At 44.2% G+C, this 21,719-nt stretch overlaps 1 protein-coding gene across 1 annotated transcript in view; it reads left to right on the top strand.

Moving 5' to 3' along the window:
- Positions 1 to 21,719, top strand: part of GDPD4 (glycerophosphodiester phosphodiesterase domain containing 4) — an 86,472-nt gene that overhangs the window by 27,783 nt on the left and 36,970 nt on the right. Inside the window, exons 3-6 of the mRNA XM_038377556.2 lie at positions 2,102 to 2,162; positions 6,210 to 6,428; positions 17,078 to 17,181; positions 19,744 to 19,837. Coding sequence (XP_038233484.1) covers positions 6,246 to 6,428; positions 17,078 to 17,181; positions 19,744 to 19,837 — 381 coding nt within the window. The 5' untranslated portion in view covers positions 2,102 to 2,162; positions 6,210 to 6,245. The remainder of the gene's footprint in view (positions 1 to 2,101; positions 2,163 to 6,209; positions 6,429 to 17,077; positions 17,182 to 19,743; positions 19,838 to 21,719) is intronic.

Here is a 21,719-nt window from a genome sequence, read left to right as displayed (position 1 = left end):
TCTAATTTGATCAGTCTGAGAGGCGCAACAAATTCCATTCACAAAGGCTGCACAACTTCATTTATTCGGTAACATCAAAAATCTGCAGGGATTTATGTGAGTCACTTGATTCTTAGTGGTCAATCTGGTGCAAGCTGGCATATGTTCATTGACTTCAGTTGAGTTATGCCAATTTACGGCAGCTGATATTAGCTACCGGGTTTATTGCCCCTTTAGAATTTGCTGGCCCTTTAAGATAAGCTGATCTAATGCTTGATGACATTCCAGTAAGGGCCTTCCTGGAACCAAGGCTGTAAAGTTCTGTGTCCGTTGGGCGACAGCCACTGGGAAGTGAGAAGCAGGAAAGCAGGTCTCTGAGTCGAGAAAGAGAAGGGACAGGGCAGGCAGAGACGAGGGTTGGGGGGCAATTCAGTTTGAAAAGATTAGAGAGACCAGGGAGAGAGTTAATAACAAGCTGGTTTCAATACCAGGCAAAGAAAAGCACATTCAGCCTGGAAAAATGAAGCTAAGAGATCCGGGGACAAATGGTCTGAAATACAGACATTACATGGGAAGGAGAAACCCAGACAGCAGTAAAGTTGAAACCTAGGGGCAATAGGGGCTGGCAATGTGAAGTGAGGTGGATGTGAAATGGTGAATGAAATGTTGGCTTTTATACACAAGTTACAAAATGTGGAACTAAGACTCAGACTGTGAAAGTGCCTCTTGTGTGTTCCGTTCACTTCTGCTCACCCCAGGCCACTCGAGGGAGTAAAATTTTAATTTTGCCAAAAAATTATTAGCGGGTTGTGGGTGGGTTTGTGAAAATGATTTATAAAGAAAAACTAAGATTCCAGTTCATCAAGGCATTTTTAAGTTAAGTGTCCGCTTAGTGCGTTGCTGAACTGGGGCCCAGGCTAATTCTTCCCTTACTCCCAAGGGCATTGGAAGAGTAAATTCATTCATGTTTGTGTGATGCTCAGATACTGTGGTGATGGAACCAGATAAGCACCTCAATACATAGTAAAGGCCTGATTCTGCATTCCAGGTACACATCAAACTTCCAAAGTCACTGGCATTGGATGCACATGGAGTGCATGTTCTGCCCTATGGGATACCCGTAGCTGTAGATTTGGGAGCTCTAAGACTGCTCTGGGAATGTATGAAGTAAAAATGGCCCAAATCCTGAGGTCCCTATTCGGCAAATTCCCATTTTTGTCTAAATGCTGGATCCTGCTCGCATTGACACCAGTGGCAAAGCTTCTGTTGCCCTCAGTGGTGTAGGATCAAACCCCAAGTAAGGACTGAATAAAAAACTGAGGAATAACCTGATCCCAAAATATCCAAGAACAGGAGCTGACCCATTAATGGAAAGATGCAAAATACGTTAGCTATGCAAATAGAATAAGAACATTAGATCTGCTGTAACTCTCCTGGACAGAGGTAATGGTCAGACCTGTTTGTAATCCATACAGCATGTTTCTGACGTTATATAAATAATGACATTGAGTTCTGCAATTTTATTGTGATATTTGGTGTCTGTCTTAAAGCTGCAAGCCTTGGAGGCAAGTGATTGACTTAATCTCAGATTTATTAAAGAAAAATTGAAGTTTCTAGCCCTTATGTTTGCGGAGAAAAGCTTTGAAAATATCACCTGAGTAATGTAACGTCTTAAAAACTGAGATTAAAAAAAATCCAGCACTTATTATTTTTTAAGCGATTTCATGATATTATGAGGTTTGAGTCATGATTTTGGAACACTTGGTGTTGGCAATGCTGTAGTGATGTGTTAATCTTTTTCATATATAAATTTGCATGAAACACAGCCATAATTCACTCTCATTTGCATCACTGCAGAGGAGAAAATTTAATTCAGAACATGTTAGATAGAGTTTGGTAACTAATTTGACCAATGTCACCTCTTCTGTTAGCAAATTGTCTGTGAATGGCTCAGGAGATTTTCTGAATGTATCCATTGTTTCAAATGATTTTTCAAATAAAAATATAAACTCTTGCTCTGTAGGTCATTCACAAGCAATTCATTGTGTGGAAACATGCATAAGGATGGAACGTGTAAACTGCACATTTCTATTTTTAACTATTAATGTATTTTATAAATTAGGTAAAGAAGGCAGAGCCCTGTGCAACTTGCAGGAGACATTCCTGATTTCAGATCCAAACAGGTAATATGTATCAAATGACACACTATCACTTCCCAAGCTCTCCAATATAACAAAATCGCTTTTGCCACCTAACCCAGTGCTCATAAGAGGATTTTTTTTTAAAATGGTGCTTCTGTTTTTTCCCATGAGACTTTTTTCCCTACTTCTTGCACCATAATCTCACTACTTTCTTCTCAGGTGAATTACTTTTTCACTAGCTCACACTGTTGTGCCACTTGCACTGCCTGTTCCAAAGTGAGCCCACACATTAGTTATAATTTTTTTTGAAAGTTTTGTGTTTAAAACCTAATTACTAGATCGTCTCCTTTGTAGTCTTCTTTACTGCTACTGAAAGTCCAGTCTAGACTTGAAAGTGGTACCAATATAACTGGTTGGGGTAGGGTGTGGGGGGGGTGATTTTGTTTTTTACTGATCTAGTGATAGTGGTTCTGGCATGGTTGCAGTTATACCTATATAAAGGTGTCTTATACAGGTACAGTGTTTCCCCTTTTTGACCCGAGTGGCTAGCCAAAATTTGGGGCTCTGTGTGTGATCCAGTAGGGAGTAGAAATTGGTAATAGATATGTCTTTGATGCAGTTTTGTTTATTTACAAATAATGTAGAAAGTCCTGTGTCTCTGAACACAGAAGGAGTCAAATAGCAGGAAGCACCTTTTGTTCACAAAGCCAAGAGCACTCTTTAAAGCCTGAGCCCTGTAGCCTAGGTATTTGCTAGGTAAGGCATAGACATAAGGCAGTAAAGCAATGAGCCTACATCCTATAAGACATTAGCTTGAGCAGTTAGCATAAGGCTTTGAGGCCTATTAGTCTTAGCATGAGTGTGTTACCCAACAGTGACCCTGGGTTATTGGGGATCTGGGAATATTAAATTTAGGGGATTTTTTGCATATGCCTAGATAACCACAGGAATATGAACGGATACCAGCTTTTGGATATTGTAGGATAGGAACATCCGCAGATGCATAACCACAAACTTGCCTTGGCAACAAATTGACGTACATGACAATATGTTGAGATCATTAATATGCTAACCTATGGATAAGGTCATGCCAGCAGTAGGAGGGTGAGGAAATACAAATAAGGAAGAGGGGGGAAAACCCCTGCTGAATATGCATTAGGTGTAGTGGTGTAAGTAGAACATATTATAAAAGTTGTTTGAGGAAGATAATGATTAACATTTCAGGTTGTTCTGCAAGGGATGGTGTGAATATTTGGATGTTCAGATGTACATTCTGTATTATCTTTATCTACCTTGCTGGGTTAGTGTTGGTAACTTTGCTAATTATATTAATAAAACTATTACAAAAACAGAAGAGCTCCTACAGGCAGGTCTTCACTACCCGCCGGATCAGTGGGTAGTGATCGATCTATTGGGGATCGATTTATCGTGTCTCATCTAGATGTGATAAGTCTATCCTCAAATGCACTCCCCATCGACTCCAGAACTCCAGCTCGCGAGAGGCGGAGTCGATGGGGGAGTGGCCAGGTAAGTTGACCTAAGATACACTGACTTCAGCTACGCTAGTCGCATAGACCAGGGCTAAGAGTGGGTGTTGCAACTGTGTTACACCATGTTTCCCAGCTGAACAGTAATTTTAATAATACTGGGCCGGATCTTTGAACAGGAACCTATCAAACCTCAGAGTGTTAACTGGGAATTCTTAAGTAATCAGTATAATTAATACATAATCCATAGATCCCGCAACCCAAAAACCCTCTCCATGTTTCTTCCAGAGTCAGCTCAGTTACCATGGTTTCAGTTCCTCCTTCAGGTGCTCTCTTCCTGTTTCTTCTTATCTCATATCAATTTCTGTGTAATCTGTTTTTTCATTTCCCCCACCCCCACACCCATTTACAATACTCATCCAAAATCTCTTGGACCAGTTTCTAAATACCTTTTGTCTTAGATGGGGCTTATCCTTACAGTCACATTAATTGAAGGGTTAGTTCACACCTAGCAATCTCAATGAGGTGTTAACTCAACACATAATAAGGTTTCATCCAGTTGATATCAATAACTTATTCGCCTTCCCATGCTGGAATTGCTATACAGGTATAATAACTTTTAAAGTGAGCCCACAGCTGTACTGTTTCAACTATATATACCTATAGTGATAGGGATACAACTTTTATGTCTAGACAAGCCCAAGTCTCAAAGCTCTGCAGGTTCATAAAGATGATGCTTCCTGCTTGTCTCTGCATCCTTTGGTAAAAGTCCATCTATTTATGCCTTATCTTCTTTTTGGGGATTAAAAGCTCTCCAAGAATAATGTCATAGTTATTCTGATTTATTTCCTCAGCAAGCACAAATTATTTTAAAATATTTTCAGCTTCATTGTCCATTGCATAAATTGTACTTTGCCACAATCCGGGCTGTCTCCCAGGCTTATAAAACTGAAAGTCTTTGTGGAGGGTTGAAATCTATTTTTTGTGTGGGGGGTGTGACAGGGCTGGGACTAACCATCGCAGCGCCTCCTGCTGTTCACTCTGGGAATTAGCTCAGTTCATGCAGAATGCCTTCTGCCGGTGGTGTCCCATCCGTCTCTTGCCCTAGATCGGCGTCTTGACCCACGTTGCTCCCAGCTTGAGGCGTCCTCTTCAGGACACTGCCCTCCAGCAGTGCCCACTGCTCCGGTCTCACCCCCTTCCAGGGGTTTGGTGTTATCAGCAGTCCTTCTCTTCGCCCCAGCCACACCCCAAAGTCTAACCCCTTTTGGCAGAGGTCTGGTCCATGATGGCCACTCCTAACGGCCAGGTGGAAGTGCAAGGGGGGGACCCGGACCCAAGCCCACCCTCTACTCTGGGTCCTGACCCAGGGACCCTTTGGCAGCAGCCTTCCTGCCTGCCCTCCTTCTCTCCCTTTGTCCGTCTCTCTCCCTGGGCCCTTTCCCCTTCGGCCCCTTTGCACCGGCTAGGCCCTATTTCTCTGGGCCCACAGCCCAGCAGGTACCGGCAGGAAGTCCCTTCTGCTCCATCTGCGCTGCGCTGCGCTGCGCTGCGCTGCGCTGTCCCTGGTGCTAGTCTCCTCATGCAGGAGACAGCCCTTCACCCTCTGAAGACCTGAGAGAGACTGCCTGCTCCCTTCCTGGACAACTTTTATATTGGGCCTAGCCTAGTCCTGATTGGCTGGCTGTAATACTGGCCCTGATTGGCTGCTGCCTTGCACAGCAGCTCTGGCCTGTTGTAGCCTAATCTGGCATGGGGGCGGGACACCACAGGCGGGGAGAAGTTGATTTTTCTTTCTTACTGTGTATATTAAACCAGTTCAAAGCAATCAGAGTTGGTTGAAAAAAGGTAAATTTTCTGTGTAATATTTTTGGTTTTTCTTAACTGATTTTCTTTGAAGTATTAGTATTTTAAAATTTTTTGTTTAATTTCAATGGAGGGGGAGAATCCAGTTTCTTTCACTTTTTGAAATGTTACCTTTCCTCCCATCTTTTTTGCAGTGGTGGAAATAGTAAAAATTAAATAAATAAAATAAAAGCAAGTAATTTTGTTCTCCTCCCCTTTTGTCCCTCTCCTGCAGTTGAATTTTTTAATCAAAAATTTTGTGTTTTGTTTTGGTTGAAAAGGTGTGTTTTCCATCAAAAGGCTTTAAAAACAAGCTCTAAAAACAATTGCCAGTGTATGAAGAATCACAGAAGGAGACACTGTCTTCTGACCCTGAACAAAGGATTCCATCAGGATAATGGAAACAATATTATCCACCCAGTTTCTTTTTCTCTGCTTTACTATAGAGCTTCTGTATAGAATATTCCCCAGTTCCCATCCTGCCAGTCTTAAAGAAACAGAACACATATCTTCACATCCATCTTGTCCTGCCAGTCTTGGCATGCCAACAGAGCAGGCTGGCAGCTCATCCTTTGGAGGTTCCCTTTTTCATTCAGTTTTCTACATGCAGGAGAACGTATGGCCTAATGGGATCACGCAGTAGGTCTAACTCAGGGCAAAATCTGGCACAAGCCTGTTAGTCAGACAAGCTATGTGAAATGTGTTGTCCGGGGATGCAAGAGCAGATCTGGGACAAATGTCCCATGATGATTTTCAGTTTCATTTCAGAGGGAAAATGAGATAAGCTTCTCAGATGGACAGCAGTTCTGTCAGTCTCAAGAAGCTCAAGTTTGGGAAGTTGAAGGTGGTGCATCGGCACTTGCTGCAGCGGTATGAACATCAGCCCTTCGTCTCCTGCCTGGCGGGGCTCTACAGCTGCCAGTGGAAGCGATATCAGCGGAGAAGGACTGAGCCAGGAAAATTCTGCTGCAAGATGGTATGTTAGCATGTTGTTACTGTGAGCTGTTAGTTATGGGACAAGTCCATCACACTTGTATTTGAAAGGTGCTATGGACCAAACTCTGCCCTGATTTATGCCTCATGCAAACTTACTAGTATCTCTGGAGGATGTTAACAGAAGCTACTGAAGTTAGACATTTTAAAATCAGCAGGTTCAGTTAACTTTCATCCAAGAGTTTTAAAAGAGCTGGCTGAGGAGCTCTCTGGACCACTAATGTTGATTTTTCAATAAGTCTTGGAGCACTGAGGAATTTCAAGAAGACTGGAAGAAAGCTAGTGTTGTGCCAGTATTTAAAAAGGGTAAACAGGATGACCCAGGTAATTAGAGGCCTGCAAATCTGACATCGATTCCAGGCAAGATAATGGCTGATACAGGACTCAGTTAATAAAGAATTAAAGGAGAGCAACGTAATTCATGCAAATAAACATGGATTTATGGAAAATAGATCCAGTCAAACTGACTTGATTTTTTTTTTATGAGTTTACAAGATTGGTAGAAAAAGGTAATACTTAGATTTTTGTAAGGCATTTGACTAGGTACCACACAATATTTTGGTTAAAAGCTAGACCATTATAAAATTAACATGGCACACATTATATGGATTAAAAACTGGTTCATTGATAGGTCAATGTAAACAGGGAATTGTCATCAAGGGCATGTGTTTCCAGTGGGGTCTCGCAGGGATCAGTTCTATGATATTTAACATTTCAATCAATGACCTGGAAGAAAACAAAATCATCACTGATAAAGTTTCCAGATGACACAAAAATTGGGGAATGGTAACTAATGAAAAGGATAGGTCACTGGTTCAGAGCACTCTGGATCGCTGGATGCAAGCAAATAATATGTGTTTTAATACAGCTAAATGTAACTGTATACATCTAGGAACAAAGAATGTAGGCTATCCTTACAGGAAGGCGGACTCTATCCTCTGAAAAAGTTTTGGAGGTTGTGGTAACATGAGTTCCCAGTGTGATGCTATGGCCCAAACAGCAATCCTGGGACGCACAAACAAGGTAATCTCGAGTAGGAGCAGAGAGAGGTTATTTTATCTCTGTATTTGGCACTGGTGCAACTGCTGCTGGAATACGATATCTAGTTCTGGTGACCACAATTCAAGAAGGATGTTGATAAACTGGAGAAGATTCAGAGAAGATTCATTAAACTATTAAAGGATTAGAAAACCTGCCTTACAGTGGTTGACTCAAGGAGCTCAATCTAGTTAGATTAACAAAGAAGGTTTTGGGGTGACTTGATTGCAATCAGTAAATATCTATGTAGGGAACAAATAATTAATAATGGACTCTTCAATCTAGCAGAGAGAGGTATAACAAGATTCAATGGCCTGAAGTTGAAACTAGACAAATTCAGACTGGAAATTTTTGACAGGGAGAGCAAATAACATTGAAACAATTTACAAAGGATCCTGGTGGATTCTCCATCACTGACAATTTTTACATCAAGATTGGATGTTTTTCTAAAAGCTCTGCTCTAGGAATTGTTATGGTGAAGTTCTATGGCCTGTGTTATATTGGAGGTCACATTAGATGACCCTGATGGTCCCTTCTGGACTTGGAATCTATGATTCTTCTTCGAGTGATGGTCCCTGTGTGTGTTCCACATCTAGGTGTACACGTGCAGCATGTGCCTGAGGTGGGAATTTCTTCAAAGCAGTGTCCATTTATCCCCACATGTGCAGCAACTCTCCTTGTGCTTCCGACTGAGGGTATAAGAGGCAGTGTGAGTTGACACCTCCCCTGTTCCTTCTTACTGCTGCATGGCCTGAGTTGGAATTGTGTCCTCTTCACTATGGCAGAACCTGTACAATATAGTTTTAAATAGTTTATATCTTAGCTTAGAAATTCTAGTTAGTATAGAATAGAATACTCCCACAGTCTGGGGAAATCCTCACTGGTCCCAGGACTATGCCCAGGGTCCCAGGATGCAGAAGAACATAAGAATGGCCATATTGGGTCAGACCAAAGGTCCATCTAACCCAACATCCTGTCTTCTGACAGTGGCCAATGCCAGGTGCTTCAGAAGGAGTGAACAGAACAGGTAATCATCAAGTGATCCATCCCCTGTCACCCATTCCCAGCTTCTGGCAAACAGAGGCTAGGGACACCATCCCTGCCCATCCTAGCTAATATCCTCCAGGAACTTATCTAGTTCTTTTTTGAACCCTGTTATAGTCTTGGCCTTCACAACATCCTCTGGCAAGGAGTTCCACAGGTTGACTATGCATTGTGTGAAGAAATATTTCCTTTTATTTGTTTTAAACCTGCTGCCTATTAATTTCATTTGGTGACCTCTAGTTCTTGTGTTATGAGAAGGAGTAAATAACACTTCCTTACTTACTTTCTCCACACCAGTCATGATTTTATAGACCTCTATCATATTCCCCCTTAGTTGTCTCTTTTCCAAACTGAAAAGACCCAGTGTTATTAATCTCTCCTCATATGGAAGCTGTTCCATACCCCTAATCATTTTTGTTGCCTTTTCTGTATCTTTTCCAATTCCAATATATCTTTTTTGACAACCACATTTGCATGCAGTATTTAAGATGTGGGCGTACCATGGATTTATATAGGGGCTATATGATATTTTCTGTCTTATTATCTATCCCTTTCTCAATGATTCCTGACATTCTGTTCACTTTTTTGACTGTCACTTCACACTGAGTGGATGTTTTCAGAGAACTCTCCACAATGACTTCAAGATCTCTCTTGCATGGTTGCAGCTAATTTAGACCCCATCATTTTATATGTATAGTTGGGATTATGTTTTCCAATGTGCATTACTTTGCATTTATCAACATTGAATTTCATCTGCCATCTCAGAGGAGGAATTGTTACTGTTGTCTCAGGAGAGGTCCCATCTTTATCCATCAGGCAGGAGTGCCTCAGTACCAATAACGCCACTGTTACCAATAGAACCATGCACAGAATTGGAGGAGTCAGAGGAGGTAGCTGCACCAGATTCTCCCTGAAGGCACAGGAGCCCTGGTAGACAGTGGAGACACTATTATTCCTTGGGTTCTGACCCCACCCCGGATGAGAGCAGCCCTCACAGTTGAGAAGCAAGTGGCAATAGCCCTGTGGAAGCTTGCAACACCAGACAGCTACCGGTCAGTTGGGAATCAATTTGGAGTGGGCAAATCTACTGTGGGGGCTGCTGTGATGCAAGTAGACAACGCAATCAAAAACTGTGCTGATATCAAGGGTAGTGACCCTGGGAAATGTGCAGGTCATAGTGGATGGCTTTGCTGCAATGGGATTCCCTAACTATGGTGGGGCCATAGACGGAACCCATATCCCTATCTTGGCACCGAAGCACCAAGCCAGCGAGTACATAAACCGCAAGGGGTACTTTTCAATAGTGCTGCAAGCACTGGTGGATCACAAGGGACGTTTCACCAACATCAACTTGGGATGGCCGGGAAAGGTACATGTTGCTCGCATCTTCAGGAACTCTAGTCTGTTTCAAAAGCTGCAGGAAGGGACTTTCTTCCCAGACCAGAAAATAACTGTTGGGGATGTTGAAATGCCTATAGTTATCCTTGGGGACCCAGCCTACCCATTAATGCCATGGCTCATGAAGCCATACATAGAGAGCCTGGAAAGTAGTCAGGAGCTGTTCAACTACAGGCTGAATAAGTGCAGAATGGTGGTAGAATGTGCATTTGGACGTTTAAAAGCACGCTGGCGCAGTTTACTGTCTTGGTTAGACCTCAGCAGAACCAATATTCCCACTGTTATTACTGCTTGCTGTGCGCTCCACAATATCTGTGAGAGTAAGGGGGAGACATTTATGATGGGGTGGGAGGTTGAGGCAAATCGTCTGGCTGCTGGTTACGCACAGCCAGACACCTGAGTGGTTAAAAGAGCACAGGAGGGTGCGGTGCGCATCAGAGAAGCTTTGAAAACCAGTTTCATGACTGGTCAGGCTACCATGTGAAAGTTCTCTTTGTTTCTCCTTGATGAAACGCCCCGCCACTTGGTTCACTCTACTTCCCTGTAAGCTAACCACCCTCCCCACCTCCCTTCGATCACCGCTTGCAGAGGCAATAAAGTAATTGTTGCTTCACATTCATGCATTCTTTATTAATTCATCATACAAATAGGGGGATAACTACCAAGATAGCCCAGGAGGGGTGGTGGAGGAGGGAAGGACAAGGCCATACAGCACTTTAAAAATTTAAAACTTTAAAACTTATTGAATGCCAACCTCCTGTTACTTGGGCAATCCTCTGGGGTGGAGTGACTGGGTGGCCGGAGGCCCCCCCACCGCGTTCTTGGGTGTCTGGGTGAAGAGACTATGGAACTTGGGGAGGAGGGCAGTTGGTTACACAGGGGCTGTAGCGGCAGTCTGTGCTCCTGCTGCCTTTCCTGCTGCTCAACCATATGCTGGAGCATATTAGTTTGATCCTCCAGCAGCCTCAGCATTGAATCCTGCCTCCTCTCATCACACTGCCGCCACCTTTCAGCTTCAGCCCTCTCTTCAGCCCGCCACTTACTCTCTTCAGCCCACCACCTCTCCTCTGGTCATTTTGTACTTTCCTGCACTCTGACATTGTCTGCCTCCACGCATTCATCTGTGTTCTGTCAGTGTGGGAGGACAGCATGAGCTCAGAGAACATTTCATCGCGAGTGCGGTTTTTTCTCCTTCTAATCTTTGCTAGCCTCTGGGAAGGAGAAGATCCTGTGATCCTTGAAACACATGCAGTTGGTGGAGAAAAAAAAAGGGACAGCAGTGTTTAAAAAGACACATTTTATAGAACAATGGGTACACTCTTTCACAGTAAACCTTGCTGTTAACATTACATACATAGCACATGTGCTTTCGTTACAAGGTCGCATTTTGCCTCCCCTCCCCCACCCCCGCGTGGCTAACAGCGGGGAACATTTCTGTTCAGCCATAGGCAAACAGCCCAGCAGGAATGGGCACCTCTGAATGTCCCCTTAAGAAAAGCACCCTATTTCAACCAGATGACCATGAATGATATCACTCTCCTGAGGATAACACAGAGAAATAAAGAACGGACGTTGTTTGAACGCCAGCAAACGTACACTGCAATGCTTTGTTCTACAATGATTCCCGAGTACATGCTACTGGCCTGGAGTGGTAAAGTGTCCTACCATGGTGGATGAAATAAGGCTGCCCTCCCCAGAAACCTTTTGCAAAGGCTTTGGGAGTATATCCAGGAGAGCCACGAATGCCAGAGCAAATTAATCATTAAACATGCTGGCTTTTAAACCTTGTATAGTATTCTAAAAGGTACACTCACCAGAGGTCCCTTCTCCGCCTGGCAGGTCCGGGAGGCAGCCTTGGGTGGGTTCAGGGGGTACTGGCTCCAGGTCCAGGGTGAGAAACAGTTCCTGGCTGTCAGGAAAACCGGTTTCTCCGCTTGTTTGCTGTGAGCTATCTACAACCTCCTCATCATAGTCTTCCTCGTCCCCAAAACCTGCTTCCGTGTTGCCTCCATCTCCCTTGCAGGAGTCAAACAACACGGCTGGTGTAGTGATGGCTGAACCCCCTAAAATGGCATGCAGCTTATCATAGAAGTGGCATGTTTGGGGCTCTGACCCGGAGTGGCCGTTCGCCTCTCTGGTTTTCTGATAGGCTTGCCTTAGCTCCTTAAGTTTCACGCAGCACTTCTTCGGGTCCCTGTTATGGCCTCTGTCCTTCATGCCCTGGGAGATTTTCACAAATGTTTTGGCATTTCGAAAACTGGAACGTAGTTCTGATAAGCATGGATTCCTCTTCCCATACAGCGATCAGATCCCGTACCTCTTGTTCGGTGCATGCTGGAGCTCTTTTGCGATTCTGGGACTCCATCTTGGTCACCTCTGCTGATGAGCTCTGCATGGTCACCTGCAGCTTGCCACACTGGCCAAAGAGGAAATTGAAATTCAAAAGTTCGCGGGCCTTTTCCTGTCTACCTGGTCAGTGCATCTGAGTTGAGAGTGCTGTCCAGAGTGGTCACAATGGAGCACTCTGGGATAGCTCCCGGAGCCAATACTGTCTAATTGCATCCACTGTACCCCAAATTTGACCCGGCAAAACCAATTTCAGCGCTAATCCTCTTGTCGGGGGTGGAGTAAGGAAATCGATTTTAAGAGCCCTTTAAGTTGAAAAAAAGGGCTTTGTCATGTGGACGAATGCAGGGTTAAATCCATTTAACGCTGCTAAATTCGACCTCAACTCCTAGTGTAGACCAGGGCTCTGGATGATACTATCACTTCTTTATGGCCCTCTCTGTTGAATGACCACTGGCAATATCAGAAGTTGTTGCAAAGAGATGCTAATGATCTACACATCCCGCTAGAGGAGGTCCAGAACCCCTAACATCAGCTCCTGGACATTTTACAGCCACAGGAACCCATCAGGGTGGCCCTTCCAGTTAACAAGGCCGTATTAGAAACAGCCAGATCAGTTTGGCATACATCAGCTTCTTATGCACCTACACCAAAATGAGCTGAAAGATGCTATTTTGTGCCAGCCCAGGGGGCTGACTTCTTGTTTTCCCATCCTGCCCCCAATTCATTGATGGTGCAGGCAGCTATTGGAGAGAGCTTGGCTGCACTACCAAAAGTCTACCCTGGCAGATAACTGGTCAAAGAGACAGAACCTCCTTAGTAGGAAGGTTTTCTCCTCCACATGCCTCAAATTTTGTATAGCTAATTATCAAGCTTTATTAGCAAAATACAATTTTAACACCTACATCAGGCTTGTGGAATTTAAAGACAAACTCCTCGTGGGACCAAGATCAAGTCCAGTTCCAGTCTCTTCTGGATGAGGGGAGGTTGGTAGCAAAGTACGAGGCTGCGGTAATTGCTGCGGACACAGCATCCAGATCTTTGGCCACAAGACTGGTCATGAGAAGGCACTCCTGACTGTAGTCGCCAGGCTTCCCTACAGAGGTCCAAAATACTATCCAAGATCTCCCCTTCTATGAATCCAACCTTTTTAATGAAAAGACAGTTGAGTCCTCTAGACTCTATAAAGGACTCGAGATCCATCCTGTGATCCCTCAGGATTTACACTCTTGCCCCCAGAAGGAAACACTAGAGAGAGCCACATTTTCAACTACGACTACCTCCTGCACCTACCCCATACTACCAGCGTCCATCTGAACCTCCTCATAAGCAACAAAGGATTCAGAAGTCCCATTTCTAAGCTCCCTCCACTGCTACACCTGCCACATACTCCCAACTGCAGACCAAAAGCCATTTTTGACATGCACATCAAGACCCACGCAGATGCCACCTATTTCTCCTCCCATCATCTTTGGAGGCCGTTTTACTTTCTTCACCCAGAGTTGAAGCAAGATCACCATGGACAGTTGGGTTCTGGAGATTATCCATAGAATATTTTTCTTTCCCTCCTCACAAGCCACCTTCCTACCTCCGTCAGGGACCCTCTCACCAACTGATTCTTCAACGGGAGGCAGAATCCCTGTTACACCAGGGGATAATAAAGATCATCCCACCTCAATATCAGGGGAGAGGGTTCTACTCCCCATATTTCCTAGTCCTTCAATAAGACAGAGAATGGAGACTCATCCTGGACCTTCAGTAATTCAACATCTTTATCCAAAAACTGAAATTCAGGATGATTGCACTGGCATCTATAATCTCCTCCCTTCAGGAGGGAGCGTGGTTCATGGCTTTTCAGATGAAGGAAGCCTATTTCCATATGGAAATTCACCCATCTCATGGGAAGTTCCTGCATTTGAGGGTTGGCAAAGAGCACTACTAGTTCTTCATAGTTTCGTTGGACTTGCAACAGCACACAGGGTGTTCATGGAAGTTTTCACCATGGTAGCGGCCCAGACGAGACATCGGGGATTTAGGGTATTTCCATACATGGACAACTGGCTCTTGGTAGGCCAATCTTGCCAAGAAGTTATGTGAGCAATAGAGTTTCTTCAGTGCATCCTTGCCATCTAAGTGTTTGTATAAACAAAGACAAGTCTGTTTTGTCACCCACAAGGACAATGCATTTTATAGGAGCATGGCTGGACTCAATCTATGCGAGAGCTTTCCTTCCCACAGACAGATTTTATGTGATCACTGATGAGCAACCTGATCTTTTGCATTACCCACAAACCTTGAACGACGATGCATCGGTTTCTCTCCCTGTTAGGCCACATGGCTGCATGCACCTAGGTGACACCTTTCACCAGACTCCACTTGTATTGCCTACAAGGTTGGCTCCATTCGACCTACAGACCAAACAGGGATCATGTCACCTCCAAAGTCACCATTCTCTCTGGAGTTCTCACCTCCCTCATTTGGTGGTCCAACCTGAACAAAGGCATAGTGGGGATTCCCTTCAGCCCTCCCATACTGAGGGCCACCATCTTGCTGTACACCTCCCTTACAGGATGGGGTGATCACTTAGACTGTCATACTGCTCAGGGTAACTGGACCCATGAGAGGCCAAGATACATATAAATTTACTGGAGCTGAGAGCAGTTGGCCTGTCGTGCAAATCCTTTCTTCCCTTCGTAGGCTCACTCCATGTACAAATAACGTCCGACAATATCAACACAGTGGCCTATATAAATAAACAGGAAGAGCGAGATCTCATCCCCTTTGGGTGGAAGCAATCAGACTTTGGAACAGGTGTATCAGAAATCATATCTCCTGGGTGCTCAGAACTCCCTAGCACAGAGATTAAGCAGAAGCTTCCCTGCAGACCACAAATGGGAGCTCCACCACAAAAAACTAACCACCATATTTGCTCTATGGGGAACTGTGCTATGGGACCTCTTTGCATCCCAAATGAACAGAAAGCTTCCCATATATTGCTCCAGGGGAGCCATAGGCCAAGACTCCCAGGGCGATGCTTTCCCTGACAGATGACCTCAGATATGCCTTTCCTCCCATCCGCCTACACCAGAAGTTATATGGAAGATTCGATGCGACAGAGCCACCATCCTCCTCTTCGCACCCTTGGCCAGACAATTCTGGTTCACAGAGCCCTGATGATGTCTACGTGCCCCCTTATCAGGATGCATGCATTTCAGAATCTCTTAACTCAGGATGGGGGGAAAGTCAAATACCCCAACCAGCACTCACTCCGCCTCACAGCTGGGTGTTTGGATGGGTGTCGGAGATAGAACGCTCATGCTCCACCCCTGTTCAGGAAATTCTGACCCCAAGCAGGAAGGATCCTACTAGACTCTACTACCTGGCTAAATGGTGGTGGTTTTTTGGCCTGGACGTGTCACCACCAGCATACACTTGATATTGTAGGTGTTCCAATTATCCGAGACTATCTCTTCTTCTCAAAGACCTCAAGTTCAGCTGTCAGTTCACTGTGAGTACACCTAGCAGTGATTAGCACCATCCTCCTCACCCGGTGGAAGGACTTTCTATCTTTACACACCTGACCTCAATTCGATTTATGAAGGTCTCGATTAGGACCTTCCCACTGGTCATTGGGGGAATGATTCAATGAGACCTTAACCTTCTCCTCTCAACACCTGTAGGCCTGCTCTTTGAATATCTGGCCACATGTGCTATGACCCACCTGTCCACCCATGAAGGTCGTGTTCTTAGTAGCCATCACTTCGGCAAGAAGGGTCAGTGAGCTGGGAGCCATGATGGTAGACACTCCTTATATAGTATTTCACAAAAAGACAGTTTCTGTTAGGTTAATTCCTCCCCAAGATTGTGTCTGAGTTCCACATCAATCAATCAATACAGTTACCTGTATTCTTCCCAGAACCACACCCTTCTTCTGAGGAGAAGAGACTTCACTCCCTTCATGCCAGGCATGCCCTGGCATTCTACCTGCAGAGACTGAGACCCATTAGAAAATCTCCAAGGCTCTTTGTTGCCATGGCAGAAAGAGTGTGGAGACAAGCCATATCCTCACAGTGGATTTTTAAGTGTGTTTCAGTATGCATCTTAGAATGCTACAAACTAGCCAAGCTTCCCCCTCCTGGGCGTATCACAGCTCGCTCCATTCGGGCAGAAGCGGCCTCCATGTTCTGCTGCAGAACATCTCCAGAGTAGTGACTTGGAGTTCTGTCCCTACTTTCACAGCATACTACTCTCTGACTCTGGAGAAGGGACCATGTTTTGGTTCTGTGTTTGTACAGTGCCTAGCACAATGGGGTTCTGGTCCCTGGCTGGGGCTCCTCGGTGCTACGGCAATACAAATAAAATAACAAATGTGACAACAGTAAAGAGTTAGTTCATTTCCTTCTCATGCTGAACGCCACTAGAACAGGCGATAAAACTAAGAGTAGTGGGATTGAATGAAGGAAAGGAAAATATAAGCTAAAAATCAGGGTAAACTACAAATAATGAGATCCAGTAGATTGTGGGATTTTCTCCTATGGGAAGAGTGGAGGCCTCAATCACATGAGTCTTCTAAAGCTCTGATCGAGAAAGCGCTGAAGAGAAAATTGTAGGGAATGTTCCCCTGCCAGTACAGAACTGGACTAGGTGAGCTAATAAGGTTAGCTTTCCCTCTCTGACTTCCGTGATTCTGACACCAAGCCTCAGGCATCTGGAATAAATTGAGGGTCAAAAATATTCCTGCAGTGTACGCTTTCCGTCGTTGTGTAAACAAGGCGTTAACCCCCTGGCTTTTCTCTCCATTTCCAGGGGGAATGTGTGTTCATCCCGTTTCTCGTTGGAGCATTCTGCCTCTCTTTAGTCTTTTTGTACATGTGGGGGGAAGCAAAGAATGACTACAATAACTTCGACTGGTAAGTAGCACAGTCTCCCTCCTCCTCAACCTAGTTGAAATTAGGTTGTCAATAGCCAGTTGTCTGCCTGGAGAGGAAGGATGGGTAACGAGGCCAGGCAGCGCGTTCTAATATACTGAGCACAGGACTATGTGTCAGGAAAGCCAGAGTTCTTCTCTCAGCTCTGGCAACGACCCACTGTGCGAAGTTGGGTCCATCGCATTGGGCATGGTCCTGTGAGAAGCCCCCATTGCCTGTAAGGGGAACAGAGAATACTCCGCATCTCACAGGAGATGGTCAGCATATTGGGATCCTTAACCAATGTGTGTGGTGCCTTTCCTAATTGTAAATTGGGGCTAATTCGTGCTTACCCTGGTCAGGCTGGGAGGATTAGTTAGTTAATGCACACAGGGCACCTGGGGGAGGGAAAGGGCTGAGTTTTATTCTGAGGATATCATGAGGGTGCTGCCTGTTTACAAGCTAATGACCGTCTCCTGGACTGAATACACTCTGAAGCAGAACAGCGAGGTTTTTACAGAAAATACAGTCCAAGGCCAAAGGCTCTGCTGTTTGTTGCCACAGGGTACTGTTATCCCCGGTTTATAACAGGATGTAACCTCAAGTTGTTGTTAGATGGAAATGCTTATTTAAATATTAAGGCCAAAATTTTCATCTCCAGATACCTAAAGTCAGGCTCTTAAATCCATCTAAATTAAAGAGGCTTGATTGTCATCTGAGCTGACCTGAGAGCAGAGCTGAGATGCTTTGAGTGGCTCGAAGTGTAAATATGTATTTAGGTGCCTGACTTTAGGCCCCCATGGGTGAAAATTTTGGCCCTAAACTATCAGTGAAATGAAAGACAACACCTACAAAAGTCAAAATGGGCTGTCCGCAAATAAAGAAAACACTTTGGTCTGTCTTCCCTTCCTACGCTTATCCATTATCTCTGCCCTTCTCTTCACCCTCCCCACTTTCCTCCCTCCCGCCACCTTCCCTGTTCTCCCCACAGCTCAGTAAGGCTCTCGCCCCCTGAGTATCTATTATACCTTTTATTTACACGGCTTCAAAACTGGGTGGGGTGGAAAGGACTCGCATTCTCCCAGAGTAGATTATCATTATCTGTATTACAGTAGTACCTAGAGCCCAAAGAGTTCACAATCTAAATAGACAAGACAGACAAAGGGTGGGAGAACAGAAGGACTGGTATCCCCATTTTGAAGATGGGTGAACTGAAGCAAAGTGACTTGCCCAAGGTCACATGGAAAGTGTATGGCAAAGCCAGGAATGGAATCTAGATCTGAGACTCGGTCTAGTGCCTTAACCACAAGAGCATCCTTCCTCTCTGATACAAAGATGTTTGTAACTCAAGCATAACAATCGTTCTGGGGACATGTGACCTGCCTGTCTCTAGGGAAAGGCACCATGGGAAAAGGGATGGGAAGATTAAATGAAATGAACAAAAACACTATTTATTTTTCCCCCTGCTCCTTCTCTTGGATTTTTTCTGCTTACTCTAAAAAGGTCAAGCTGGGAAGACAACTTTGTGTTTGTCAAACAGTTTAAATTTTGAGTACAGCAGAGCAGAAAGATTATCATAGCCAATCGGAGTTGAGCAATTTGCTTGTTCACAGCAGGGATATTGAGAAATAATCAGCTGATGACCTATGCAAATCCTTGCACTCTGAAATATGCATGAAGTGATCATGCAAATTAGACATCTAGAACCTATCAGAGTTCAGTGAACTCCAAGATTGGGGGAAAAACTGTAACATTGTTATTTATTTGGGTCAGTAACTGTCTGTGCAGCACACCTCTCCTAATTTTAATCTGGGCATTTACAGCATATTTGACTCAACATTTTGGTCTCTGGGTGCTTTACCAGTTCTGAGAGTAAATAAAAGACCCCTGTGCCTTTCTCCACCCAGCCCCAAGCTGATGCATTTTGGGTTGTTTAAGGGGTGGGAATGGAGTGTCGTGGAAAGGCATCATCTAGCCCAGCCAGGAGTGCCAAGTTCATGGACCAGTTGCAAAGAGAGTTGAATTCTGATATTGTGTTGTTGGGCCTTGTCTTAAAAAGCTAGTGCTAGAAACCAAGACTTCATATAAAAGTGAAAATGAGGAATTCCAAGTGACACATAGCCCTTGTCTCTAAAGCAAGCAGTTTGTAAGGGATTGGCTAGTAAAGTAATGTCAAGATGAAGTGGGGTGTGGATGCAGCGGGGAAAGAAGATATTATTCCAAATGATGTCATTAAGTTCCAATATTGTGTAGCCTGGCAGGAGTAGAAACACTTTGTTGGATCAATCCAAATACTCTCAGGACCAGCAAGCTTATCTGCGCGATGCTCTTGGACCAGTTCTCAAAAATGCATTTTATCCCTACCTTGCCATTTTTGTTATGGTCACTCCAGTTTTATGAAGGTGGATTCCATCATATCAACATGTTTCTTCCTAGTAGGAAATGCATAGCTGTATTCCTTCAGGAGGGGAGTTTGGGGGGATGGACGGGGATTTATTACTTACATTTATTTAAATGTAACTCTTAACAATTTCAGATAGTTTATAAGATTTTATTGTATTTTAGGTACAACTATGGAAACGTAGGCCACTGGTTTCTCTGGTCTGTTCTTCTTCTGATTCTAGCTGCAGTCTTGTTTACCTATATCACACTGTTACTGGTAAGTAACATTATCTTTAAACAGCGCTGTTGCCTGACAGCTAGTTATGGACCACGCAAAGTGGTGTTTGCATCCGCATTTAGTCTCAGCTAACGTTTGGGTTTGACAGCACAAAAGTATTAAAAACTGAGTCAAGCATCAATGGTAAAGCATCAAAGAAAGAGTCAGTTTTCTTCTTCTAACCCTGAACAAGGACATTCGTTAGACTGCAGAAAGCATTATTATCCCTAAAAATGTTTTGCTTTTCTCTCTTTTACTGTAGACCTTCTAATTAGAAACATACCCTGCCCCTCCCCTGCCTGGTTTCCTGCTACAGATTTAAACAAAAAGGGTGCACATATTCACAAACAGCTCTCCTGAAAATTATGCCCACAACTGCAAAAATCACATGGGATCTTACCTTTTAAAAATCTCATGAGATCCTAACTGATCTCCTGAGATTTTTGTTGAACAGTAGGTGGACATATGGCAAAAGACACTGATCTTGTGTGATTTCCACTGTTCACAGTGGTGGAACTGTTACGAGAATAGATGTTGTTGTCCTGAAATTTCTACCATCTTCTCTCCCCACCCCTGCACTCTCGGAAAACAAAGCAAAAACCTTAACAACAATTCAGAATTCAGAAAATGACCACCTTCTGGATCTAGAGCCAAAACTCAAGAAACTGGTTCAGTCTCAGATATTTGACTCTGAATTCACCCTTCCCCCAAACACACTTTGAAATTTTAGGGGGCTGGATCTGATCTGAGGTTACATCTTGGACTCATCTATGCCACTAATGATCTACATTATTCTTATCTCATTGTTTCCTTGTGCTGGTCCCCATCTATTTGTTGCATTCACCTGTTGTCCCTCTCATCTTATACTTAGATTGTTAGTTGTTCAGGACAGGGAGAATACTTTGTTCTGTGTTTATACAGCGCCTAAGACAATGAAGTCCTGATTCATGACTGGGCCATGGGCACTACTGTAGTACAAATAAATTATGACATTTTATTCTAACAATGTAAATAAAAAAGGCTGCAAATAGGGACCCTACTTGCCTGTGGCCTTTAGGTGCTACCACAACATAAAATGGTAACCACTCTCCTGCCTAGCAATGGTGCAAATATAAATTCTTCATTAAGATGATGTTGGTGCTGGTGAAAGGCAACACATTGATGCCATAGATTCTGAGGTCTGTTACCTACAGAACAGATCCATCACAGGCGTTGGTGGGTGAGAGCTTCACCCACCCCAGAGAACCACTGTGTGAGAGGACAGATGGCTTGGTAGCTAGGGTACTAGCCTGGGGTTTAGGAAATCCAGGTTCAATTCCCTGCTTTGCCGCAGACTTCCTGTGCAACCTTGGTCACATCACTTAGTCTTTCTGTGTCTCAGTTCCCCACTTTAAAATGGGGATAATAGCACTGCTCTACACACCGGGGACAAATTCATTAAATACTATGAGGTGCTCAGATACTGTGGTGATGGGAGCTACAAGGATACTTAACATGTGTTTCTTCAGCTAGCCAGGTTACCAGTTAGGCAGAAGCCGTCCGGGACTGTATTGCTTTACAGAAGCCGTAGCAAAGCTGCAGAGTGTTTCTAATGGCACTTGTCCTACTTGCTGCAGAACTGTCATTGTGTGTAAGTTGGTGATGTTGCTCCATGCATCTATGTGGAGGAGTGGTGGGTGCCAGGAGGCAATAAGCCCCAAAGTAAATAGGATTAGGATAAGAAAGAAGTGAGAGCATAGGAAACACTGCCATTTCTGGTGAGGGAAAGAAACAGCTCCCTGCGCCTTATCGCTGCAATTCTGAAACCTGACTCCTTCTGTCAAGCACAGGATTGCTCCAGTTTAGTGTTAACCTAGTGAAAGCTCTTATCACCACAGACTTA

This window comes from Dermochelys coriacea, chromosome 1 (assembly GCF_009764565.3).
Source record: "Dermochelys coriacea isolate rDerCor1 chromosome 1, rDerCor1.pri.v4, whole genome shotgun sequence".
Taxonomy (NCBI): Eukaryota; Metazoa; Chordata; order Testudines; family Dermochelyidae; genus Dermochelys; species Dermochelys coriacea.
This window is presented reverse-complemented; position numbering and strand designations above follow the sequence as displayed.